Source organism: Pelophylax lessonae (assembly GCF_965119305.1).
Source record: "Pelophylax lessonae genome assembly, chromosome: 1".
Classification (NCBI taxonomy): domain Eukaryota; kingdom Metazoa; phylum Chordata; class Amphibia; order Anura; family Ranidae; genus Pelophylax; species Pelophylax lessonae.
Window position 1 is genome coordinate 169552587 of NC_138768.1, and position 22318 is coordinate 169574904.

Below are 22318 nucleotides of genomic sequence, written 5' to 3' on the forward strand. Positions count from 1 at the left end.
GGAATTTTGTACATTTTGCCATGTATGAATCCACTATTTAGGATTTTAGTGTATTTGTTTTGATAAAACATTTGCGCAAAAATCGGTGCCTTAAAAATCAGTAGCACCTTTTTTAATTTTACTGGCCATGTGCTTTTCAGAAAATATGCTTTGGAGGGTATTTTATAAACTCTGAAAGCTGTAAGTGATAAAGGAAAACCTCCAGATTTTTAGAGAAATTTTCACTATTTCTCAAAAAGGCGCCATTTAAAATGTTCAATTATTTGTTATTAACTCAATAAAGGTTTACCTTTTATATTTAGAAGGAACTCAGCAGGGATTTTGGAAAATCTGCTGCTTTTGTATCTTCGAATAATGATTTTAGTGCATTTTTAGGAAAAATATTGTTTTGGTAAACATTTGCGCAAATATCGCGGTGCCTTAAAAATCAGTAGCACCTTCCGTTTATTCTACTGGCCCTTTGCTTTCAGAAAATGTATAGTTTGGGGGGTCTTTTAAAAACTCTGAAAGCTGAAAGTGAAAAATGAAAACCTCCAGATTTTTAGAGAAATGTGGTTACTTATAGTTTTGTGTACGTTCAGTTTTCACAATTTTGCAAAAAGGTGCAATTAAAAGTTTATAAATATTTATTTAATTCAATACAGGTTACGCTTTTATGTTTTGTAGAAATTTAGCAGGAATTTTGTAAAAGTTGCTATGTTTGTATCTGCTATAAATGATTTTAGTGTATTTTTAGCGAAAATATTTATTTGGTAAACATTTGCGCAAATATCATGGGGCCTTAAAAATCAGTAGCACCTTCCTTTTATTCTACTGGTCCTATGCTTTCAGAAAATATATGGTTTGTTTTTTTTTTTAACAAACTCTGAAAGCTGTAAGGGAACAAAAAACCTTCAGATTTTTTGAGAAATGTGGTCATTTACATTTGTTCAGTTTTCACTATTTTTTCAAAAAGGCGTAATAAAAAAAATTACAAATATTTGTTATTTATTAACTCAATACAGGTTAAGCTTTTATATTTAGTAGGAATTTCACAGGAATTTTGTGAAATTTGTGGTGTTTTAAATCTGATAAAAATAAATTTTTGAGAATTTTTAGCTAATATATCGTTTTGAAAAACATTTGCGCAAATATCCAAGGGCGTTAAAATCAGTAACACCTTTTTATTCTACAGGTCATGTGCTTTCAGAAAATATATGGTTGGGGGGGGGGGGGGGGGTTTAAAACTCTAAAAGCTGTAGAGGAACAATAAAAACCTCTAGATTTTTTTGAGAAATTTGGATATTTCCATTTTTGCGTATGTGTGCGATTTTCAGCATTTCGCAAAAAGGGGCAATCTAAAGTTTACAAATAGTGGTTATTAACTCAGTACAGGTTAGCTTTTATGTTTAGTAGGAATTTTGTAAAATGTGCTGTGTTTTTATCTGCTTATAATAATTATAGTGTATTTTTAGCAGAAATATTGTTTTGCTAAACATTTGAACGAAAATCATTGTGCCCTAAAGGTCAGTAGCACCTTATTTGTATTCTGCTGGTCATGTGCTTTCAGAAAATATATGGTTTTCGGGGGTCTTTAACCTTAGCGGTATTCCCGAGCATGGCTCGGGGTTAAATTTCAGAGCCAAAAGCGGTAACCCCGAGCCACACTCAGGGTACCGCCAGAAGCATCGCTGAATCCTGTAAGCAGGGTTACTTACCTTGTCACCGGGATCCAGCGATGTGTCCCGGCGGTGTCTAGCGGCAGTTCTTCCTCCCGATCGTCTCAGTGCCCCGGCTTCCGTCTCCTGCGACGTGACGTTCGCAGGGGGGTGGAACCAGCGGCAAATTCAAATGTAAAACACACCAAACACACTGATACTATTCTATGTATGTGTATATATATATATATATATATATATATATATATATATATATATATTCTATGTATATATATATATATATATATATATATATATATATGTGTGTGTGTGTGTATATATATGTATGTATGTATATATATATATATATATATTTATATACACATATATTATATATACAGTATGTATAAAGTTGGTTTGGGCTGCTCATTCACAAGAATTACATGCCAAATAATGGTACCGCTTTCAGCACCTAAAATCCAAAAGAATCATACCGCCAGGGAGGTTAACAAACTGAAAGCTGTAAGGGAAAAATAAAAAAGCAATGAAAAATGTCAAAAATGGCCTGGCCAGCTAAATTTAAAAGTGGAGCACAGGGCATGGCAGTGAAAGGGTTAATCTGCAGTCATTCATTCTGATTTAAAGTGACAACCGCTGACATTATGCACTGTTCTTCTTATGCAGATGTTCAGCTCTACCACAGTGAGACCCTGGAGTTGATGCTGCGCCGGTGGTCCAAACTGGAAAAAGATTTCAAAACAAAAAATGGAAGATACGATATCAGCAAGATTCCTGATATTTATGATTGTATCAAGTATGACGTGCAACATAATTTCTCATTAAAACTGGAAAACACAATGGAATTGTATAGGGTATCCAAGGCACTAGCTGATATTGTCATTCCTCAGGTAACTTTGCATTACTTGGCTATAGTGGATATGAGTGAACGGAGCCTTCAGTTTGGCTGTGGGTCTTTGGCCATCCTAATGCCTGGTACAAACAATGTTGATTATCAGATAAATGATTATCCCTTTTTTTGGAGTTTTTTTTTTTTTACATGCTAGTCTCATCGAAAATTAAGAGTTTACTAAAATGACAAATACTCGTACGGCAGAAAAAAAAAATTTGGAAGTGATGTAATGTGTTGTAGTGTATTTGTGTTGTATTTTCGAATGACAACTGTACTGATTGTCCCATTGGAAAATATCAAATTAACTGTTGTCCTATTGGAAAATATCAAATTAACTGTTGTGATGGGTTCTCGAAAACTATGTTCGAACGATCAGATTATCATACCATCGCTTCGGAAGCGGTAGTTTTTGTACAATTTTCTGATCGTGTGTATAGGCCTTTTAGCCAAAGTGATCACTTTTTCTGTAGCGTTCAATCAGTACAATTGTCTTTTGAAAATACACTACAACACATTACATCACTTCTGAATTTTTAATCTGCCGTACGAGAACTTGTTTTTAATTTTGTCACATTAGTAAATTCTTAATTTTCGATACGAGACTAGCCTAAAAAAAAAAAAAAAAAAATGTATGATCATTCATCCAAAAAATCTCATTGAGTGTACCAGGCATTAGGGTGGCCAAAGGCTGTCTGCTATCTTTGACTCAGAAAGCAGTATATAAATAGCACTTTGTGTCCTGTACACCAAAACAGAGGAAACACTCTTGTCCTGCTCAGATGGAGGGAAACATCTCAAGTGTTCATAAGGGGCTTTATTTTAATTTGGGATGGTAGAAGCTTCTCGTGTATCTAAGGTAATCCATAAAATTGGGAGCTATACTTTCTTATACTTAGGAGTATTGTTTTTTGTTTTTTTTAATGGCAATTAGAAAATAGAATGATTTTATCTAAAGACCAACTTTTGTGATGACTCAGTTCCTAATACTATGAATGATTGCTTCTTTTTCACCTTGAACTTCGAATAAATTGATCTATGTAGGTGTAGGCTGGTAACGGAATGTTATTTCATTTATGCATTCTAATGTTTGCCACGCTGAGCTTTTGAAGACAGTTTTATATTCTAAAATATGAATGCATTTTTGCTGGCTCAGGTGTGTGCATGACTTTATATTTGACTCCCTTGTGTTTTAGAAGAGGTCGTTCTTAGCATGCATAATATATCAAATGTAATCCAATAACACATTTTGGTACCCCAACCTACAGTCAAGAGCTTTAAATTGCATACCTTTTCTAACAGCCATGCCACATGAGCATTATTATATCTGTAGCAGCTACATATTTCTCTGGGATCTCTAGTTTGGTACAGGGCTACTTTTGTAGATCTACTGTATTGTTTTTGTGCAGCTGTGAATCAGTGTGTCATAGTCAGTAGCAGCTGCGTTAAATTGATATTGAAATATCAGAAATCCGCACCAAAAAATACACAGATTAAAATAGATTAAGCTTAAAAGGCACAAAAAAAAAAAAATCAGGTAAACGGTGTAGGAATTGCAACAGTTTGTATATGTGCCTCCCACTTTTTAAGGGACCAAAAGTAATGGGACAGATTAACAATCATAAATCAAACTTTGACTTTTTAATACTTGGTTGCAAATCCTTTGCAGTCAATTACAGCCTGAAGTCTGGAACGCATAGACATCACCAGAAGCTGGGTTTCATCCCTGGTGATGCTCTGCCAGGCCTCTACTGCAACTGTCTTCAGTTCCTGCTTGTTCTTGGGGCATTTTCCCTTCAATTTTGTCTTCAGCAAGTGAAATGCATGCTCAATCGGATTCAGGTCAGGTGATTGAATTGGCCATTGCATAACATTCCACTTCTTTCCCTTAAACTCTTTGGTTGCTTTCGCAGTATGCTTCGGGTCATTGTCCATCTGCACTGTGAAGCGCCGTCCAATGAGTTCTGAAGCATTTGGCTGAATATGAGCAGATAATATTGCCCGAAACACTTCAGAATTCATCCTGCTGCTTTTGTTAGCAGTCACATCATCAATAAATACAAGAGAACCAGTTCCATTGGCAGTCATACATGCCCACGCCATGACACTACCACCACCATGCTTCACTGATGAGGTGGTATGCTTTGGACCATACTCTTCTCTTCCCATCACTCTGGTACAAGTTGATCTTGGACTCATCTGTCCATAGGATGTTGTTCCAGAACTGTGAAGGCTTTTTTAGATGTTGTTTGGCAAACTCTAATCTGGCCTTCCTGTTTTTGAGGCTCATCAATGGTTTACATCTTGTGGTGAACCCTCTGTATTCACTCTGGTGAAGTCTACTCTTGATTATTGACTTTGACACACATACACCTACCTCCTGGAGAGTGTTCTTGATCTGGCCAACTGTTGTGAAGGGTGTTTTCTTCACCAGGGAAAGAATTCTTTGGTCATCCACCACAGTTGTTTTCCGTGGTCTTCCGGTTCTTTTGGTGTTGCTGAGCTCACCGGTGAGTTCTTTCTTTTTAAGGATGTTCCAAACAGTTGATTTGGCCACACCTAATGTTTTTGCTATCTCTCTGATGGGTTTGTTTTGTTTTTTTTTCAGCCTAATGATGGCTTGCTTGACTGATAGTGGCAGCTCTTTGGATCTCATATTGAGAGTTGACAGCAACAGATTCCAAATGCAAATAGCACACTTAAAATGAACTCTGGACCTTTTATCTGCTCCTTGTAAATGGGATAATGAGGGAATAACACACACCTGGCCATGGAACAGCTGAGGAGCCAATTGTCCCATTACGTTTGGTCCCTTAAAAAGTGGGAGGCACATATACAAACTGTTGTAATTCCTACACCGTTCACCTGATTTGGATGTAAATACCCTCAAATTAAAACTGAAAGTCTGCAGTTAAAGCACATCTTGTTTGTTTCATTTCAAATCCATTGTGGTGGTGTACAGAGCCAAAAATATTAAAATTGTGTCGATGTCCCAATATTTATGGACCTGACTGTATGTGTGCATATATATACACAGCATGAATCACCACAATAAAGTCACAAATATAAATAAAACTTCATCATGAAGTGTACATAGTGCACAAAAATATAGAAGGGGGTGTAAAGTTCAGAAAAAATCTTCAGTGAAGGGGACTATAAATAATAAAAATCAAAAAATCATAATCCAGTGTCTATATTGTCCAATCAAGAAGTGAAAAATATCCAAAAAAATAATATAATAAATAGAGAAGTCTCCTGTGGAAATACTTTATACTGATGTTACTACACTATGGAGTTGCCTATTGTCTTTTCATGAGCTGAATGCTGCCGCTGGAGAGGATCCCTTACCCTGTCAGAAGCTACTTATCCTTTTGCATTGATTTAGCCATCGCCTCTGTGGAGCACTATTGTTGCCTTGGGTTTTATCTGATTGCGATTATTACCCTGAATTAAGGTGAGTGGCCATTGCACATATTTGTTGGTTTGCTGGCTCTTTGGGTCTATCTTTCTACCTGTTCCACAGAAGACTCTTATCTATTTATTATAAAAATTTTTGGATATTTTTCACTTCTTGATAGGACAATATAGACACTGGATTGTGATTTTTTGATTTTTATTTATAGTCCCTTTCACTTAAGATTTTTTCTGGACTTTACACCTTCGTACACTTCATGATGAAGTTTTATTTATATCTGTGACTTTATTGTTGTGATTCATGCTGTGTGTGTATGTATGTGTGTGTGTGTGTATGTGTGTATATATGTGTATATATATATATATATATATATATATATATATATATATATATATATATATATAATGTGTGTGTGTATATATATATATATATATATATATATATATACACAGTACAGACCAAAAGTTTGGACACACCTTCTCATTCAAAGAGTTTTCTTTCATTTCATGACTATGAAAATTGTAGAGTACACTTCAAGAGGTAGTCACCTGAAATGGTTTTCACTTCACAGGTGTGCCCTGTCAGGTTTAATAAGTGTGATTTCTTGCCTTCTAAATGGGGTTGGGACCATCAGTTGTGTTGTGCAGAAGTCAGGTGGCTACACAGCTGATAGTCCTACTGAATAGACTGTTAGAATTTGTATTATGGCAAGAAAAAAGCAGCTAAATACAGGAAAACGAGTGGCCATCATTACTTTAAGAAATGAAGGTCAGTCAGTCTGAAAAATTGGGAAAACTTTGAAAGTGTCCCCAAGTGCAGTCACAAAAACCATCAAAGAAACTGGCTCACATGCGGACCGCCCCAGAAAAGGAAGACCAAGAGTCACCTCTGCTGCGGAGGATAAGTTCATCCGAGTCACCAGCCTCAGAAATCGCAGGTTAACAGCAGCTCAGATTAGAGACCAGGTGAATGGCACACGGAGTTCTAGCAGCAGACACATCTCTAGAACAACAGTTAAGAGGAGACTGTGTGAATCAGGCCTTCATGGCAGAATATCTGCTAGGAAACCACTGCTAAAGAAAGGCAACAAGCAGAAGAGACTTGTTTGGGCTAAAGAACACAAGGAATGGACATTAGACCAGTGGAAATCTGTGCTTTGGTCTGATGAGTCCAAATTTGAGATCTTTGTTTCCAACCACCGTGTCTTTGTGCGACGCAGAAAAGGTGAACGGATGGACTCTACATGCCTGGTTCCCACCGTGAAGCATGGAGGAGGAGGTGTGATGGTGTGGGGGAGCTTTGCTGGTGACACTGTTGGGGATTTGTTCAAAATTGAAGGCATACTGAACCAGCATGGCTACCACAGCATCTTGCAGCGGCATGCTATTCCATCCGGTTTGCGTTTAGTTGGACCATCATTTATTTTTCAACAGGACAATGACCCCAAACGCACCTCCAGGCTGTGTATAGCACTCATGTTACATAGACCTAAAGGAAGTTGCTGTTTTTTGGTTTGTATTTGTGTGTTTTGCGAGTGATTGAATACGGTACTCCAACTGACGAACCAAATGTTCCAGAATGATATAAGCTTGAGCTTGGCTACCAAGTCAATTACCTTATTTGGTTTGTCCTGCCAGCACAGGCTTCAACCCATTCGGTGCCAGGAACGTAAGGCCTGAACAGAAAAATTTCCTGGTGGCTGGCTCGGTAAGCCTTTATGGCCCCCTTTTGCTGCCAAAACAGCCCTGACCCATCGAGGCATGGACTCCACTAGACCTCTGGAAGTATGCTGTGGTATCTGGCTGTCAGTAGCAGATCCTGTAAGTCTCGTAAATAGCAAGGTGGGGCCTCCATGGATTAGGCTTGTTCAGTTAAATTGAGATCTGGAAAATCTGGAGGCCAATTCACCACCTTGACTAACAACCAGTCTTGAACCATTTTTTCAGTGTGACAGGGGGCATTATTCTGTCAAGAGGTCACTGCCTACTCTACTCCCAAGTAGGGGTGTACCATACTTGGTCAGAGCAATAATGTTTAGGTATGTGCTACATGTAAAAGTAGCATCCACATGAATAGCAGGGCCAAGGTTTCTCAGCAGAGTATTGCCCAAATCATCACGCTGCCTTCGCCAGCTTGCCTTCTTCCCATACTGCATCCTGTTGCCATCTCTTCAGCAGGTAAGCAGCACACACATACTGGGCCAACCACATGATGTAAAAGAAAATTTGATTCACCGGACCAGGCCACATTTTTTTCTATTGCTCCGTTGTCCAGTTCTTACATAGTTAGTGAGGCTGAAAAAGGACACCAGTCCATCCAGTTCAACCTATGATGAGAGTGTGTGTGTGTTTGTCAATAGTACCTTGAATACCCCTGTATGCTGTGGTCATTAAGGTGCCCATCTAATAGTTTTTTGAAACTATCGATGCTGATACCACTGCTTGTGGAAGAAAGTTCCACATCCTTACCGCTCTGACAGTATAGAACCCGTTCTGATGCCTACATTCCCATTGTAGGTGATTTTGACTGTGGACACGTGTCTGCATGAGCACCCTGACTAATGTGTGGCTACACAGCCCCATATGCGACAAAATGTAGTGCTCATTTCTCTGTCGCTCATTGACAGACGTAGTCCTCGTTGATTACTAACAACTTGGGTTATGCTGCCCTCTACAGGAGTAGGACTAGACAGGAAAGAAAACATTCTGGCCACACCTTAGGGACAGTCCCAGAGGGTATATCCTCTCTCTCTCTGCTACAGCAAAACAGTTTTTTTCTGTCTAGTTAGGAGTAAGGACCTAGATGCCTTGCTAGGATCTTTGGTCCTGGCAGGATTTTTTTCTTAGATTTTTTTCTTAGATTTTTTTAGACAGTTTTTTTCTCCAGTGTTCCTGTGAGATCTTCAAGCAAGAAAGCTGGAACTGGGCGACGGGCTGGATGTTGAGCCCTAAGCAGGTAACACTGAGGGGCATTGTGGCGCTGGGGGTCTGGGAAAAAAAAAAAAAAGGTTTTGTTTTTTTCCGGGTAGTGTCTGGAATTATCATGGACCCTGCCACACAGGTACCCCCACCTGTTTCCCTCGAGGTGGCCGCGGGACCCGCCAGTGCACAGAGTATGGATGCATTTACAGCAGTTTTGGAGTCTTTGGTGGCTCGGGTGGAGACGGCCTGTCAGGAACGGGGGTCAAGAAAGCGACCCCCGCCTACCCCTATATCATCTGATACTTCAGATTCAGATTCTGAGATGGTCATTGCAGCTGCAGGTCCCTCTGCAGGGGCTGTTGTCTCAGGTAAAGTTCCCTCAGACAGTGAGGAGGACGTTCTTGCTTCCGCCATAGCACAAGAAGAAGCACTGGTGGACGCACTAGTTGTGGCGGTTCGGGAAACCTTAAGACTTGAGGTTTTACCGGCAGAGGCAACTGAAATGGAAATTCCCTATGGTACTAGCAAACCTACCAAGACGGTGAAGGTTTTTCCTTTACCCAAATGTTTTGGTTATAAGATTAAAGAGGAATGGGATCATTCAAAGCGTACCTTTACTATTTCCAAGCGCATTGCTAGACGCTATCCGTTTGAGGAATCCCTCATTAAGAAATGGACGGTACCACCAGTGGTGGATCCACCTATTTCCAGACTGAATAAAGCCACGGTTATTCCGGTGGAGGACGCTTCGTCCTTTAAGGATTAGGTGGATCGGAAGATAGAAGCGGAGTCCCGCACATCTTTTCCCTGATAGGGTCAGCATTTAGACCAGTTATTGTCATTGGTCTAGTGTCTCAGACATTAATGGAATGGGCGAGATTGGTGCGCCAGGACCTGAAGGGGAAAGGTATCCCCCAAGCAACATCTGATTTGATGGAACAGATTATACAAGGACTACAGTTTGTCTGTGACGCAGCCTTGGATGCCACCCCCCTATTAGGGCATGCATCTATGTCAGCGGTAATCCTCAGACGTGTGCTGTGGTTAAAATGCTGGTCAGCGGACCTAGGTTCCAAGAAGACCTTGGCGAATCTCCCCTTTCAGGGGAATCGCCTATTTGGGGCCACCCTAGATGAGATCATTAAGGATGTCACTGGGGGCAAAAGCACTTTTTTGCCACAGGCTGCTAAAGCACCTCGTAACAAGCGTGGACCTTTCTTTGCCGCTCATAAAGGGTTTGTTCGCTCTGCTGGAGCGAGCGGGAAAGGAAAAACCCCTCTAGGAGGGTTCAAGAAGCGCTGGTCGGACAAACAAAAGACCGACTCAGCCAAACCTGAAGCTAAGGCTTACACAGCCTGAAGGTGCGCCCCCACCCGGCTTGAGGGTGGGGGGACGTCTTCACCGGTATTCAGAGCACTAGATCGAGCATCGATCACTGCTACCGGTGCGATTCTTCCCTTCCAACATTTAAGTACTACAGGGAGCGGTAGTTACCGTTCCCTGAACAGATCATTTTCTTTACCTTTTCCAAAGATTAATCTCAGTTCCCCACAGGAATCGGATCCGGTTGAGCAGACAGACCAAGGAGCCTCTAGCCGGGTGACTTCGGTCTCTAATGTTCAACCAGGAGAAATCATCACTCCTGATAGGAATCAGGTGTCTGATAAATGTGTGGGAACAGAGAACGATCAGACTTTGTCGGATTGCCTGGGCCAGGTAGCTCTAGGGCAGCCTGGTTCGGATCCAGTCAGACAATATCAGGGTGATGACTTAAGTCGATCACCAAGGATTTCACCATCTGTGTCTTCTTCAGAGCATCCCGGAGGCGCGGAGATTGGTAACGCGCGCCCACGATCCTCCAGCGGACGCAGCAGACGCGCTGAACGGCCTGTTAAGGCAGTGTCAGCTATTAGATGTACTCCCTCCTCTCAGATTGCTGCTGAGATTTCTCCGCAGGATAGAGATGGAGGGAACTCCAGCTATCCTGGAAATTCTAGGCTAGCCTCGTCAAGCCGGTCAGGCCGACTTGGACATGCTAGTCACGAACGCTCCTTGGAGACTTCCTCTCAGGGAGGGTCTGCGGTCTCAAGGACCGATCTTCCATTGTGCTTTACAGTCACTGGTTTTAATGGCCTGGCCATTGAGACCCAGGTACTGAAGGACAGAGGGTTGTCAGCTTCAGTTATTCCTACTCTAATTAAGGCAAGGAAAGCGACTTCCAGCAAGGTCTATTATCGCACATGGAAGACTTATATCGCGTGGTGTGAATCTTTGGGATTTCCTCCACGTACCTATTCGGTGACCCGGATCTTGGCTTTTCTGCAAAAGGGGGTTGAGCAGAAACTATCCTTGAGCACCATCAAGGGTCAGGTTTCAGCATTAGCAATCTTCTTTCAGAAGCCCTTGGCTACTCGTTCCTTGGTGTGGAATTTCATTCAGGGGGTGCGGCACCTGGCTCCACCAGTCTGCGCGCCCTTACCGCCCTGGGATCTTAATTTGGTTTTGTCGGTTCTGCAGAAACCTCCCTTTGAAAACATCAGGGAGATTCCCTTGCTCACTTTATCCCAGAAAGTGGCCTTCTTGGTGGCTATCACTTCTGCACGCAGGGTGTCAGAACTGGCTGCATTATCATGCCAGTCCCCATATTTAGTGGTTCATAGGGATAAGGTAGTTCTTCATCCAAAGCCATCCTTTCTTCCAAAGGTGGTTTCAGACTTTCATCTGAATGAAGATATTGTGCTACCTTCCTTGTGTCCTCAGCCCAATCATCATCGGGAACATGCGTTGCATTCCTTGGATGTGGTTCGGGCAATCAGGGTATACCTGAAGGCTACGTAATCGTTCCGTAAAACTGATTCACTTTTTGTGATAACGGATGGCCCCAGAAAGGGGTTGCCTGCATTTGCCGCGACTATCTCCAAATGGATTAGACAGACGGTGGTACAGGCTTATTCTATTAAGGGTCGGAATCCTCCGTTCCCTGTTAAGGCGCACTCCACTCGAGCGCTCAGTACTTCCTGGGCCTTCCGCCATCAGGCGTCAGTGGTCCAGGTGTGTAAGGCGGCCACCTGGTCGTCGGTACATACCTTTTACAAAATTTTATAAAATTGATGTGATGGCATCGGCGGATGCCTCATTTGGCCGCAAGGTTTTGCAGGCCGCAATTTGAGGAGACCGGTGGTCTACCTCGAGGGTTTTTTTCCGTTGGAGTTTCTGTTGAGTCTCATCTTTGATGAGCCTTTAGAACTTCTAGTTGGCACCGGTTGGGCCTTCTAGATTGGATTTTGATTTCCATTTTCCCACCCCTCATTTGTGGTACTGCTTTGGGACGTCCCGAGTTGTTAGTAATCAACGAGGACTACGTCTGTCAATGAGCGACAGAGAAAAATGGATTTTTGTAAAATCTTACCGTAAAATCCTTTTCTCTTAAGCTCATTGACAGACGTAGCACCGCCCCTCGGTTTTTGAGTTGGGTTGGGTTAAATTCTCTAAACACTGCTTTGTGACATAACTGATTTGCTGTAGCAGAGAGAGAGAGAGGATATACCCTCTGGGACTGCCCCTAAGGTGTGGCCAGAATGTTTTCTTTCCTGTCTAGTCCTACTCCTGTAGAGGGCAGCATAACCCGAGTTGTTAGTAATCAACGAAGACTACGTCTGTCAATGAGCTTAAGAGAAATGGATTTTACGGTAAGATTTTACAAAAATACATTTTTTTTTCTGCTTTCAACAGTTTTATGGACAGCCATGTTCACTTCCTGCCTAATATATTCCAACAAGTAACAGGTGCCAGAAGATAATCAATGTTATTCTCTTAACCTGACAGTGGTTATAAAGTTATGTCTGATCTGTGTATGATTCATGCATATAGGGACATTTTGTCCCACCTATGTTGGCTAGCGAAGGGGTTGGCATTTTAACGTCTTTTAGTTTTGAATATAGTAGGGAAGGATTAGAATCCTTGTCAAGTGTTCATTGCCGTGTGTGTCTCCTCTTTGTTTGTCTTTGTCTTGGTGACCGTTTTTATCGAGGCAGAAATTGTTGGAAAAATGTAAGTGTGGTCACCAGAATGAGTGGAAAGGAAAAATCGAATTGTCCTGGTGACTGTTATCACTAAGAAAGTGATAGGAAATCCAAAATGTCTTTATCATCCATTGAGAGAGACAGGAATTCAGCAATTCTTAAACATTTGGGTTATACAGGAGGTTGGCAAAGCCCCTGTTTAACCCCATCTCTAAACATTATGGCTCAGATTTATGCTTGCATCCTGGTTGCCCTAACTTTATTGAAGCTTTAGCGAGGTACTAAAAAGGTATTTCCAATGAGGTGTGCCCCACTTGTGGCTGCTTCTACTTTCTTGAAAATATTTATACGTGAAGCCTTTGACAGTGATGCCATCACTGAAGTTCCAGCAGAAAAATGAATAGGGTGGAGCACAGCCCCTTCAAATACACACATGCCCCTTGTCCTATCACAGAAAGCCCTGTGTACTTGAGTAAAATACATTTTCTGAATGGAGAAGCACTGAACAATGTGATATCAGCTGTGCTCCAGCCCCGACTGTCAGTTTCCCCATTGGAACTTCAGCAGTGACATCACCATCAGAGTCCACCTGTAAGTATAATTTTTTAGGAAAAAAACATTTACCAGTGGAACACACATCATTAGAAATACCTTATTTGTATTTAACTAATCCCCCTTAAAGAGGAAGTAAAGCTTCCTCTGTAACTTGTACCTATAGGTAAGCCTATGATAAGGCTTACCTATAGGTACTTTAAATATCTTCTAAACGTGCACCGTTTAGGAGATATTTACTTTGCATGCATCCAGTGAAATAACTGACGCATGCGCTCTAAAGGAACAGCCGCCCGCGCCTTTTCTTCAGAGCCCTGTGCCGTGAACGGCGGGTCCTGTGCGCATGCGCAGAAGTAACTTCATCGCAGCTCTGACTAATCAGATGGCCTGAGGACTCAAACCCGGAAGGAAGACGGGTTAACATGTTGGCCGTGTAAGCAATGCGCGGGCGCCGCTACAGAGGCTTTGTTCTAAGGTAAGTAATTCATAATGAGCTAGTATGCGAAACATACTAGCTCAATATGCCTTTTGTCTTTCAGGTTCGTTTTTTTTTTTTTTTTTTTTTGGAGGTTTACAACCTCTTTAAGATTTTTGCCTACTTTTCAGCTTTTAAACTGATCTCTGTTTCCTGTCACTTAAAATTATTTAACTTTTTCTTTTACGAAGTGCTGCAGTGTCTCTAAGCACTGTATAAAACTGCATCATGTGGCTTCAGCTACATACAGTACACTGTGCTGGGTTCTGGCTGTGGGACAGGGACTTCCAGTCTCACACCTGGAACAAAATATACTCGGTTTGAGTGGCGCTTAGCCATTTATAGGCTGCTTTGTATTCTGTAAATTAATGCAAAGCTTCCTCTGATTGGCTAAGGCGGGCTGATGATGTCACACTCTCTGACCCAGTCAATCAGAGGTAGCTTTGTATTCATTCACAAAATACAAAGCTGCCACCTAATTGCTGAGCGCCACTTAGACTGGTTCTATTTTGTTCCAGGTGTGAGACGGGAAGAACCCAGTACCGTGTACCGTTTGTAGCTGAAGCTACATACATTTCATACAGTGCTTCGAGCCAGAGCAGCACCTCATTAAGGAAATTGTTAGTTTGGACCCCCGTCCTGCCCATCCTTTCTCTGACAGCAGCTTCCTGAGTCAGCCTCAAGGGGAAGCTCTATAGCAGTGATGGCGAACCTTGGCACCCCAGATTTTTTGGGACTACATTTCCCATGATGCTCATGCACTCTGCAGTGTAGTTGAGCATCATGGGAAATGTAGTTCCAAAACATCTGGGGTGCCAAAGTTCGCCATCACTGCTCTATAGTCTTCAGTCACGTGCAATCCAACATTCCCACCAGCAGGCTTGGGATGTGCTCAGAAGGAAGAGCGATCACATGACCTGCAGATTACAGCATTGGAAAAGGTACATTAACATTTTTTTTCTTTTTTTTAACCTATACGTAATACTATTTACAGCAACTATTTAAATATGAGCTTAGACTAATTTGCATATACAAATACTTTAACCACTTCCCGACTGCCCCATAGCAGATTTACTGCTACAGGGCAGCCATGCTGTACACACTACGCTACACACCACACTACGCTATACACCACACTACGCTATACACTACGCTACACACATACACCTACACACACTACACACAAACACTGGTTCAGCACACATTTAACCCTTTGATCGCCCTAGATGTTTAACCCCTTGTCAGTACAGTGACCCTGCATATTTTTAGCACTTATCACTGTATTAGTGTCACTGTTTCCCACAAAGTGTCAGTGTCCGTTTATTAAAGTCCCCTATAAGTTGCTGATTGCTGCCATTACTAATCTAAAAAACGAAATAAATAAATTCCAGTGTATATATATATATATATATATATATATATATATATATATATATATATATATATATATCCCATAGTTTATAGACGCTATAACTTTTGTGCAACCCAATCAATATATACGCTTATTGGGATTTTTTTTCACCAACAAGATGCAGCAGAATACATATTGGCCTATATTTATGAAAAAAAAAATATATGGGATATGTTTTTAGCAGAAAGTAAATCCTTTTTGGGGTTTTTTTTTTTTATAGCGCAAAAAATAAAATAATCATTGATCAAATACCACCAAAAGAAAGCTCTATTTGTGGGAAATAAATTATATAAATCTCATTTGAGTACAGTGTTGCATGACCACGCAATTGTCAGTTAAAATAACGCAGTGCTGTTTCGCAAATAATGGCCTGGTTGTGAAGGGAGGTAAATCTTCCAGAGGTCATGTAGTTAACCACGTGTCTCTAAACCTCATCCCTCATTATGGTCATTACATGATTTTAACTGTGCTTTCTGAATTATAACCCTGATTATAATCTTCCACTACCTTGTAATATCTGACTTGTTGAATAATGATGTGGAGTTTTTAGTTTCTGTCACACTGGCATTATAGAAAGCACATCATCAATGGAAAGTAACAAAATTAACGAATAGGGTTATTCTAAAGTGTTCGTATAGTGGGTGCACAGAACTGTATTTTAAATTGTTTTAGCCAGAAAAGTATGGGTCATTTACTTTTGTGTATTGTATTTTAGGAATATGGTATATCCAAAGCAGAAAAACTGGAGATCGCTAAAGGTTACTGTACACCTCTTGTTCGAAAGATTCGCACTGATCTACAAAGAACACAAGATGATGACACCGTAAATAAGCTTCATCCACTGTAAGAAGCTTTATTCCTTTGTTTCTGGGTATTACCATACTGTATTGGCACTTACGGAAAGTACGAGCTGTCACAGCTTGCCGTTAGTAATGACCTGTTGCTGTTAATCTGTGATTTTTTTTCACCATTTTGGTCAAAGTTCTTAAGACAGCTAAAACCAGTCCTTCCTGAATGGAGATAATGTTTTTTCTCTTAGTGTCTAGAAACCTACAGTTGTAACAATACCTTAAAACCACCCTTGCTTTCCAGCTAAATTGAATAGCTAACACACACAGGAAAAGCTGGAATCTTTTGTTTTCCAGGTATTCTCGCGGTGTGATGTCTCCAGAACGGCATGTGCGCACACGTTTGTATTTTACCAGCGAAAGTCATGTTCATTCACTACTGTCAATTCTTCGTTTTGGAGCACTCTGTGATGTAAGTAGTAGGGAGTTCTAAACATACAATATATGTACATCTGTATTGTGACTTTGAACCTTTTAAATTGTTAAAGTGGTTCTAAAGGCAGAAGTTTTTTTTTTTTTTTTTTACCTTAAAGCATTCTATGTCTTAAGTTAAGATAAAAAACCTCCTGAGTGCAACTGCCCCCCAGCCTCCCTAAGTACTTACCTGAGCATGATCTCGATGCAGCAATGTGTACGAGAGCAGGAGCTCTCTTGGCTCTCTCTCTCTTGCTCTCTTTTTTGGTCAAAGAGGCAGCGGCGGGAGCCATTGGCTCCTGCTGCTGTCAATCACAACCATTGAGGCGAGAGTGGGGGATGGGGCAGAGTCACGCTCTGTGTGTCAATGGTCACACAATGCTGGCTCAGGAGCGAGCACGCAGGAGTGCCCCCATAGCAAGAGACTTGACAGAGGGGAGAGGTCAGGAGTGCCGGCGGGGGACCCGTGGATTGCGGCCGCTCTGTGCAAAGAGCAGCTAAGTAAGGCATGTTTGTTATTTATTTTAAGTTTTGCCTTTAGAATCACTTTAATGCTACCAAATTGGTTGTATTTATGCCATAGAGTTAATTGAATAAATGAAGAGAACAGAGATTAAAACAAAGATTTGTTATATTGCAGCTTACTAGTTCTTAGATATGGTGGTGGCTGCATTTGTTTTTCCCTTTTTTTATTTCGCTGTCCAACCAAGTGGCAATTAGAGGGTTGAAACAAACCATGTACACGAACATGAGTGCTTACAGTGCTCAGCTTTTATTCATTTGTGTAAAACCTTTATATCAAAAGGAAAAACTGTTGCTGTAAAAACTTAAAGTATTAGGTAATATTGAGCTTTAATTTGTTAGTCAAGTCTCCATTGTTCCTCCATCCTGAGTGGAGACACCCTAAAAGAGGATGGGATGATAAAGGGGGAAAAAAAGCAAACTAATGCAGCCACCACATGTTAAGGATAGGTAAGCTGAAATATAATAAGCCTCGAAGTGTATGATGTGTAATGCAGGAGTATCGAAGGCTGGCCACACATGTTCAATTTTCTTGTACAAATTTCCTTTCGATTTACCTTTAAACTATCTATTATTATTATTATTATACATGATTTATATAGCACCAACAGTTTCCGCATTGCTTTACAATATGAGGGAAGACAGTACAGTTACAACACAATACAGGAGGAATTGGAGGGCCCTGCTCGTTAGAGCTTACAATCTAGAAGGGAGGGTCAAGTAAAACAAAAGGCAGTAACTGTGGGGGATGAGCTGGTGGCGAAAATGGAAGTACAGTTGTTAGGTGTGGGTAGGATAGGCTTCTCTGAAGAGGAGGCTTTTCAGGGATTGTCTAAAAGCTAATAGAGTAGGAGATAATCGAACAGATTGGGGGTAAGGAGTTCCGTAGGATTGCAGAGGCTCTGGAAAAGTCCTGGAGGCGAGCATGGGAGGAGGTGACGAGTTCGCTAGAGAGCAGAAGGTTTTGAGAGGAACGAAGAGAGCGATTAGGTTGGTATTTTAAGACTAGGCTAGTGATGTAGCGGGGGGCTAAATTGTGGATGGCTTTGTAAGTTGTTAGTATTTTGAATTTAATTTGTAGGGTGAGTGGTTGCCAGTGGAGGGATTGATAGAGAGGAGTAGTGGACACTGAGCGATTGGTAAGGTGAATGAGTCTGGCAGCAGCATTCAAGATGGATTGAAGGGGAGATAGCCCATGTAGAGGTAAGCCAATGAGAAGGGAATTGCTGTAGTCGAGGCGCGAGATGACCAGGGATTGAACTAGGAGCTTTGTTGTGTCACTGGTTAAAAAGGGGCGTATTTTGGGGAGGTTGCGAAGGTTGAGGTGGCAAGATTTGGACAGTGATTGGATGTGGGGCTTGAAGGAGAGTTCAGAATCCGGGACTACACCTTGGACCTTGGCATGCGGGGATGGGCTGATAGTTGTGCCATCGATTTTGACAGAGAGATCAGGGGAAGGAGCATGCAGTGCAAGGGCTTGCCTAATTGGATACAAATGAAAGTTGCTTAAATTTGACCTATTATATGGTTTTTGGTAAATCTAAAGGAAAATTGTACAAGCGGATTAAACATGTATGGCCAGCCTAAGTTTATGATGATCTGTATTGTGGCTTTTTCTGTTTTTCTCCATCTTGGAAGTCCATCAGAAGGGAAGGATGAACAAGGAACTTTTCTCTGTGTTAGTTTTGATGTGGTAAACATTATATATATGACCTGCTATATGTAATTGAGCCAAATTCCAATAATATAATCCACTTTTAGTACCCCTAAATAACATTGGGATATTTAATGAGCTAAGCTGTAAGTCTGAAATGGCCAAATAAAGACGCTGGACAGTGCAAAATATATTGGACAAATTTTTACTCCCCAAAAAATCTATTTGGCGTAACATAACTTTATTCTTAAAAAAAATATATACTTGGCCTGCCATGTAAGGAAATGGGCAAATATGTTTAAAAAATTGACTGTTCTTTGGGTATCTTTTTGGAAGAAACACCCTAATCCAGCAAAAATAATAACTCAATTCAAAAAAGTGGAGCCGGTTCTTACACAGACTCTTCAGCGTTATAGTTTGTTTGGATATATTAGTCCTACTGCAAAAGTATGTCATAGTGAGGACAGTAAAAGGAATTTATTTGAAAGATGGAGAATGAGAACAAGGAAAAAAAGCCGCAACCTGGGTTTCTTGGGCATTTTTTTTTTTTAAGAAGATGAAAAGAAATGAAAAGACAAGTGTCCTAGAGAGCACGAATTCCAAATACACGGCAGTTAGTACATGGTCATATCTGTCACATCACTTGTATCTAGTTTGCACTGAACCCTTATTGGACAGCAATATGAATTACTAATGTTCCAAGAATTTAAAGAATACCAGAGTATAGGCAAACAAAGTAGTGCATCATTTCCAGAAAAAATGTTTTCCTTTATATACAGCTATATCCAGTGTAAGTCATCCAAAGAGCACACCATATACAGGGCTACACCTATAACTTCATAGTAAAGTGCATTGTTGGAATGAATTTGTGTTTTGGCTCTTTTCTTAGGTAGAATAGGAAACACAATCTGATAAATGTGTGCATAGTAGTATTGCCATACTTTTAATTTTAATCTGTAGGAGACGAAGGATGAGCAGTGGAAGAGAGCGATGGACTACCTGAACTTTGTGAATGAACTGAATTACATGACTCAGATTGTTATTATGCTGTATGAGGACCCAAACAAGGTAAATGGAGCTTGTTAGAAGCTGAATGTAGATTTGTATAGTGAATCCTCACGGCTTATTGTAATTCTATATAGGATCTGTCATCAGAGGAGCGTTTTCATGTGGAATTGCACTTTAGTCCAGGTGCAAAAGGCTGTGAAGAGGATAAGAACTTGCCTTCTGGATTTGGATACAGACCAGCATCCAGAGAGGTTTGTTTTGAATTTAATTTTTTTTTTTATATGCTAATACGATTCCCTAAAATGTGTTTCATTAGTTATGGAAAGCATGATTTGGTTTCAACATTGAAAGCATATTAAATGGCTAAATAAAGCCAGCTAAACATTCCACAACTTTACTTACAATGGCAGAGCAACTAATTTGCAGTCCAGTAACTGTTGACAGTGCAGATTAGTGAAAACGTTATCACTTGTCAATACCAGATACCCGATCCCACTTCCGGGTAAGATCGCGGTGATCTACAAAATTTCCAGCTACAGCCCCCAACCCCCCCCCCCCCCCACCCCCCGGGCAACCCCCGCTGTTTTCTGGGAGACACAAAGGTCCCAGAATACAGCGAGACCATTCAGAAAGCGTGGCGGGACTCACACATGCGCAATAGGAAACAGGCTGTGAAGCTGCAAGGCTTCACTTTCTGTACCCCATAGTGAAGATGCCTGAACCTGGAGCCGATGGAAGGATTGGCTTGGGCTGTCTACATCACCAGATCCCTGGACAGGTAAGCACCCTTATAATAAAAGTCAGCAGTTACAGTATTTGTAGCTGCTGACTTTTAATTTTTTTTTTTCTTTACTGGCTGAAATTCCTCTTTAACCGCTTGCCGACTGCTCACAGTATATTTACTGCGGCAGTCAGCCCCTCACAGGCAGAGCGACATAGGTCTACGTCGCTAGCCTGTGAGGCTCTGGGGAGCAAGCGCGCACCCCCGCTCCCGCGCGGTCACGGACCCCCCCCCCCTCGGCGATCGGCGGGGGAGAGGGAGAAAGTCAGGCAGCTTAAACAAGCTGCCTGTCATTCTCCTCGGTGTAAAAACACTGATCACATGGTTCTACAATGTAGAACCGTTGATCAGTGTCCCTACAGCTCAACAGACAACCAATCACAGTAAGAATCACGCTCCTAGGGACACACACAGTCCCTCCCTCTCAAATAAAGTTAACCCCTTCACTACCAGTGTATTTTTACAGTATCAGTGCATATGTATAGCACTGATTACTGTAGAAATGTCACTGGTAACCCCAAAAGTGTCAAAAATGTCAGTCAAGGGTCCGATCTGTCCGCCGCAATGTCACAGTACCGCAAAAAAAATCGCAGATCGCTGCCATTACGCGTTAAAAAAGAAAATGACAAAAATCTTTCCCTTTGTTAGTAAACGCGATAACTTTTGCGCAAACCAATCAAAATACGCTTTTTGCGATTTTTTTTTTTTTTAACCAAACATAGGTAGCATAAAACAAATTGGCCGAAAATGTTAAAAAATTTTGATTTTTACATTTTTTTTTTTTGCGGAATTTCATATAAAAAAATGTGAAAATATTGTTATTTTTGCAAAATTGACGCTCTTTTTTTGTTTCTAGCGCGTGAGAATTTAACATTCCCCAGGACGCCAGTTTTAATTAACCACTTGCCGACTGCCTAACGCCGATCTACGTCGGCAGTCAGCCCCTCACAGGCAAAGTAACGTAGGGCTACGTCACTAGCTTGTGAGGGTCTAGGGAGCGAGCGCGCGCCCCCGGAGGCGCGCTCCCGTGTGGTCACGGAGCCCCCCCGATGTCCGCTGGTCACTCTGCGATCGGCGGGGGAGAGGGAGAAAGTCAGGCGGCTTGTGTAAACAAGCTGCCTGTCATTCTCCCCTGTGTATGAAGAAAGATCATACGGTTCTACTATGTAGAACCGTTGATCACTCTTCATACATCTGAAGCCACAGCCAATCACAGTAGAAAGCACGCCCCTAGGGACGCACATAGCCCCTCCCTTTCAAAAAAAAGTTAACCCCTTCACTGCCAGTGTATTTTTACAGTAACCGTGCATATGTATAGCACTGATTACTGTAGAAATGTCACTGGTAACCCCAAAAGTGTCAGAAATGTCAGTCAAGGGTCCGATCTGTCCGCCGCAATGTCGCAGTACCGCAAAAAAAATCGCAGATCGCCGCCATTACGCGTTTAAAAAAAAAAACAACAAAAATGACAAAAATCTTTCCCTTTGTTAGTAAACGCGATAACTTTTGCGCAAACCAATCAAAATACGCTTTTTGCGATTTTTTTTTTTTACCAAACATAGGAAGCATAAAACAAATTGGCCCGAAAATGTTAAAAAATTTTGATTTTTACATTTTTTTGGGGGGGAATTTCATATAAAAAAATGTGAAAAATATTGCTATTTTTGCAAAATTTACGCTCTTTTTTTGTTTATAGCGCGTGATCAAAAAATCGCACAGGTGATCAAATACCACCAAAAGAAAGCTCTGTT

At 41.2% G+C, this 22318-nt stretch overlaps 1 protein-coding gene across 12 annotated transcripts in view; it reads left to right on the plus strand.

The window, feature by feature from the left end:
* PPIP5K2 (diphosphoinositol pentakisphosphate kinase 2) overlaps positions 1 to 22318 on the plus strand; it is a 218946-nt gene that overhangs the window by 150425 nt on the left and 46203 nt on the right. For all 12 annotated transcript variants that reach the window (XM_082243664.1, XM_082243668.1, XM_082243672.1 and 9 more), the window contains exons 19-23: positions 2322 to 2545; positions 16056 to 16183; positions 16486 to 16600; positions 19739 to 19846; positions 19921 to 20037. In XM_082243664.1, the coding sequence (XP_082099790.1) occupies positions 2322 to 2545; positions 16056 to 16183; positions 16486 to 16600; positions 19739 to 19846; positions 19921 to 20037 (692 nt within the window). The remainder of the gene's footprint in view (positions 1 to 2321; positions 2546 to 16055; positions 16184 to 16485; positions 16601 to 19738; positions 19847 to 19920; positions 20038 to 22318) is intronic.